Raw genomic sequence first — 5,497 nt, forward strand, 5'->3', positions numbered from 1 at the left:
AAGGCCACATCTGGAAATAATTCATAAGTCAAAGGTCTCATCAATCATTATTCATGACGTTTGCTGGCGCATATTGACTACTTACACCATTCTGGGAATTTCACCTAGAGAAATTAGGGTCTCTAAAGGACACGCAAAGTTCATTACACAAAACCATTTACTTTACTGAAACATCAGGCCTCAGTGAAAGCACAGCCCATCAGAAGAGGTTAGCTCTACGAATGAATTCAACAAAATAATTAAGAATGCACAAGAGAAACATTTAAAAAATGTTACTAAGAAAATAAACTAAGCAAGAGAGAGAGAGAGAGAGAGAGAATAAAGTTGCATTTAACAAAATATGAGAAGATAAATCAATTGGCCAACAAAACATACAAGGATGATGTGAAACAAAACAGGGTTACCACACTTAATAGGAAGAAACAAAGAAAGCAAAGAAGCCACACAAGATAAACCCAGAGACAAAAGAAAGGGTTCCTTGCAAAATGGAAATACAAAAAAAAAATAAAAAAAATAAAACTATTAGAAGTCAAAGAAGAGCAGAGAGCATCACTTCTAACCAAATGTATATAAAGATAACTTAAACAAGACAAAAAGAAAAATATAAAGCAAAGTCAACACAACACAAAGAAGCGATGCGATCCGTGGGCAGGACATGAAACACGCCCTGACTAGCAGTCAACACTCCCAATGTTTTAGGGAGATCACCTGAAATATAACAGAATGTTACCCTTTAATACTACTATTATACGTGAACCCCTTACCCAAACTTAGCGAATGCTTATTAGACATAAACAATGACAAGGCAAGGCAAGTTTACTTATATAAACACATTTCGTAAACAATGGTAATTCAAAGTGCTTTACATAAATGGGCTTAAAGTGGGCTCTGTAAGGATCTTATGTGGGTCCTAACTGGGCAATTCATGCAAGGCCTATCAAAGCCGAACCATGCCAAATGGTTTAAGGAAACAATCTAAGAAAAAATAAATACGAAAAATGAATATAAGTCCAAGATAAATAAAAGACACTTGACGCTTTGAACTGCAAGAAATATATTGTTAAATTGAACAACAAAAATTATGTTTAAAAAACTATTTAGATGTCACAACATACTGGCAAACAAATCAAAAACATATTTAAAAAAAATCTCTGAAAAAAAACCCATCTCTCCAAGAAACACATTAATATAAAATTGTTACATCGAACAACAAACATAATCTTTTAAAAACAATTAAAATGTCACAACATACCGGTAAATCGAAAAAAATCAAAGATATTTTTAAAAATCTCTGAATAAAAACACCTCTCCAAAAAATACAGTAACACAAAATACACTCCTGGCGTCTGTGTGGTGGATGCTACTTTTTCTCTTTGAGCTCTTGCAGCCCTCTCCCCTCCACGGTCACGTCCGCTGGTAAACCACTTCCCCAGCGCCATTTCCACTTCTTTGCGGTTCACATTTTGAGTCATTACATTACTCTTCAGTGCACCTAAAAACAAAGGAACATAAGTCAATTTAAGGTTCTTTTTTACTCCAACTTGCAACTCTTCAAATCATTCAGTCAAGTCAAACACATTTCCACATGTGGTAAACTAAAACTGATACTACAATCAAGTTTAATTGAGCAATATCAGGGCCACCTTGGCCAAAAAAAGAGAGTGGCAGTAACCCCTCATGGAGCACGTGACGTGGTGCGATCATAGCTAAGATGGGGTTGGGGGGGTGCTAGCATAACTGTAAGATCCAGAAATAGCATGGGTTACGCAGAATAATCTAAATTAACAAATAGAATAAAGAATAAACCAGCGCACCTGACAGACAGCACTTGAAGTATTTATTTTTGGATTTTCTCATCGTGAGGTGGTGGCGGCAAGAAATAACACGGTGGCGGCCACCACCGAAATATCTATGGAGGTAAAACCCTGCATATGTAAGAAATTGACAAAAATGGCCAAAATGGGTTAAATAATATATCCACCCAAATTCTGAATACTTTAGAGCCCTCCTCTCCCTGATTGGGAACTTTTATCAAATATCAAATGTAAACAATATCAGTTGTGGGCTGCACCTCTGCTTCTGAAATGAGAATGATATAAGTCAGTGATATAAGCATTTGAAATTACAGTTTTTTACGATTGTTTACACACTGAAATTAAAATTTCCACACAATTAGCAAAAAATTTTACTCCAATGAGCAAAACACCTCCACAGATTTGCACAACATTACACACAATGTCTGCTTAACCCTTTTTGCAAAACATTACACACAGTGATTTGTAAAACTCTACACACATTTTCACACCTTAAACACAGATATTAGCCAGATTGCCAATTACCACACTAATGAACGAATTGGATAAACACATCTACCAGGTGTGGAAGCACACATGTGCTAATTTGAAAACGCAGCACTCAAAAAGTAATAAGTTGACTTTACTTAGAAAAGCTGTGGAAACTGATTGCCTCAAAATTCTCAAGTAAATTAGGTCATAACTCTACTTTGTAGAGTTAAACTTGTGTATTTGTAGAGGGTACCATAAAACTTGAGTACAAGTAACTCAAATTCAAAAGTTTAGGTAACTTACAGATTTAAGTTGAGATTTGTAAGCAGAACTTAAACAAAACAGTTCTTCTAACATGTCGGCTTGTTCATTTTACTAGACGAATGTGTGGAAACTGATTGCCTTAAATTTCTCAAGCAAGTTGTACTCAAAATTCTAAGTTGAGAATGCAAAGACAGACAACAGATTTGGCACAACACTAGAACACTTTATTTGCTCTATAAAACAGTATTCTTTTTAAAACATTACTTAAGGCATGCCCGTCAACTGCCCGCCAGCAACATTTTAGAAAAAAGCACATACTGCACTCAAGAAAAAAAAATAGAAATAAAAAGACAATTAAAGGATCAATGTTTCTTTGTTTTTAACATCTTTACAAAGTGTTCAAAAGCAGAGCTTGCAAGTATGTTACAAGTTTAGTACAGAACACCTTCCTACTACAGTTCTCTTATATTAAAACTATTCTAAAACCAAACAAGTAAACTTGAAATTTTTCAAAACATCCTCTTAAATGTGTGATTTTTTTTTTCATTTTCAACAATTGGAAAAAAACTGAAGTATCCGTAAAACAGTACTGAACAATTTCTTTAGTTTTCTTAAAGACAGCTTCTATTCACTCAAACTAGCATCATGGCTATGATCTATTACTGCAGCAGGCGATTTTTCAGTGATTGGATTTTAGGTTTGAGTGACTTGTGGCCAAGGGACAAAATCACTCTTTGTATGAAGTCGAATGTGCATTTCAGTGCTGCAGGATACTCTAAGTTTAGAGCATAAATTAGTCCAAAGAGCAGACACGTTGCTTGTGGAAGATTTTCAAGATCATCCACAACCACTGTACCTTCCAAAATGATTGCCGTTGTTGTGGCACCAAGATGCAGGGAGTAGGGTACAGTTGCAGAGTCCTCGGGAATCACTGTCAGAATACCTATTTCAACGTCCGACATGTCTTCATTGTCATCACAGTCCTAAAAATGGGAAAACAGAACAAAAATTAGTTCAAAGAAAGCCACAAAACATCTTTAAAGGGATAGTTCACCCCAAAATGAAAATTGTCTCATTTACTCACCCTCAAGTTGTTCTAAACCTGCATGAGTTTCTTTCTTCTGTTGGACTGAAAAGAAGATATTTTGATGAACGTTGGTAAACAGACAGTTGAAAGTAGACATTGACTTGCATAATAGGAAAAATACTATGGAAGTCAATTAAATTCTACTCTCAACTGTTTGATTACTGACATTCTTCGAAATATCTTCTTTTGTGTTCAGCTAGAAGAAAGGAACTCATACAGGTTTGGAACAACATAAGGGTAAGTAAATGACATTTTTTTCTGCGGTGAACTATCCCTTTAAGAGCACATACTCTCATTAAAATGTAAAACTAAACTAATAACACGGTATTTCTAAATGTAAAGGCCTTTTCAAACAGGACACAGGAGTCGATGCAGGGGGGAATACATACATCAAACAACTGCATGAAAAGACAAACTGAAGGCCAGCTATATTAATTAAAACTATCAAAATAATCTATTGTCTTTCTTAGAAATGTTTTTTATTCATTTATGCAATATAAAATTTATCTTCTTATACTGTCTTTTCCCCTAAATTTTTTATTTGTCTTTCACTTTCTTTTCTCTATCCCTTTCTTTGTTTCAGTATCCTGACTGTTTTTCTTGCCTTCATAACTCTTCTTTCTAGATATCAAAACTGTTTGAAGAACAGTTTGCCTGTTAAATAAGAATCATCAGAGAAGAAAATACTTACAAAACATGTCTTGTAAAAATCGGAGGGGTCCTCTCCGAGGAGGAGTGGTAGGCCGTGAAGAACGGCTGTTCGTCCCGCATTGATGTTCGATTTCTAAAATGTAAAAAATGTATAAAAGTTATAAAAATGTATATTGAATAGCGCTTACACAACACAGAGCAAAAAACAACAGCAAAAGCAACATTTGTTTTGCTTTCGAAAAAGAATTATAATAAGTCGAGGAGCTTACGTCATTTTCAATCTGCTGCAGAATCTTCTTAAGTTTGGAACCAATGTCTCCACCTTTAGCCCTGAAGATATCGATGAAACGTGGAGTAAATCTGTCCAGTTCTTGAAAGAATTCAGTTTGCAGGTTTTTGCCAGATATACGATTAAACTCTGCCATGATCTGAAAAAAAAAAAAAGAAGTAGGACAAACTGACATTAAGCAATCACTTTTCACTGAAATGTCCAAGTATGAATTAACACCAAAACTGGTTAATGATAAATTTGCTTTGAAAATGTTCAAGATGAAATGATATAGGAAAACAATTAAGACTCACCTGACTCTGTGTGAAGAGGGCTGGCCACCTTTCCACTGTATTCTTCACAGCAAGCTCCTTCTCTATCAATTCCTTTCTACACAAGGCAAATGTAGAATTTATGTTCCGGGCTATCAGTGCAACGTTAAGACGACGTTTCTTCATTTCTTCCACCATCTCTTTTCTTTTGGACTCCATGCTGGCTTCATCTTCACCATCAGGGAAGTTCGGTAGAAAATTGATTTCAAACCTCTTGGGTCTTTTGATGTTTCTCTGAGGCTGTAGTCCTCTTCTTTTCCCACCATTTATGGATACCTCCAAGCATCCAGCTCGACGCAGTTTTGAGCGGTAATTGCCCATTTTCCACCTAAGGCTATCATACCACCCATTCCACCCCTTAGATGAGCCAGGCTGGGTAAGGCAAGGGTGTTTTTGTATAAAAGCAGTAGCAACAGCCTCGAAGTCTTCCTTATCTGGGTAAGCTTTGTAACTGTATATAGTTTCTGAGAGTTTTTCGAGAATCTCATGCTTAAGCTCTCCTGACAATTGTAGGTATGTTTGATCTCGCATGTACTGTAGATTTCCCTGACGTAATCTATACTCAACGTCAACAGGAAAAGTAGGGATCTCGAAAGTTTCTGGCCATGCA

The 5,497-nt window shown here is 35.8% G+C and overlaps 1 protein-coding gene across 1 annotated transcript; it reads right to left on the minus strand.

Moving 5' to 3' along the window:
- Positions 1 to 3,101: 3,101 nt before the first annotated feature.
- On the minus strand, positions 3,102 to 5,264 carry LOC128026700 (uncharacterized). The gene is made up of 4 exons (XM_052613966.1): positions 4,870 to 5,264; positions 4,557 to 4,715; positions 4,328 to 4,420; positions 3,102 to 3,532 (listed from the first exon to the last, which is right to left on the minus strand). The coding sequence occupies exons 1-4, from the start codon at positions 5,206 to 5,208 to the stop codon at positions 3,209 to 3,211; spliced, it is 915 nt and encodes a 304-aa protein (XP_052469926.1). The 5' UTR covers positions 5,209 to 5,264; the 3' UTR covers positions 3,102 to 3,208.
- Between the last annotated feature and the right edge of the window lie 233 nt (positions 5,265 to 5,497).

This window comes from Carassius gibelio, chromosome A13 (genome assembly GCF_023724105.1).
Source record: "Carassius gibelio isolate Cgi1373 ecotype wild population from Czech Republic chromosome A13, carGib1.2-hapl.c, whole genome shotgun sequence".
In the NCBI taxonomy this organism is placed as follows: Eukaryota; Metazoa; Chordata; class Actinopteri; order Cypriniformes; family Cyprinidae; genus Carassius; species Carassius gibelio.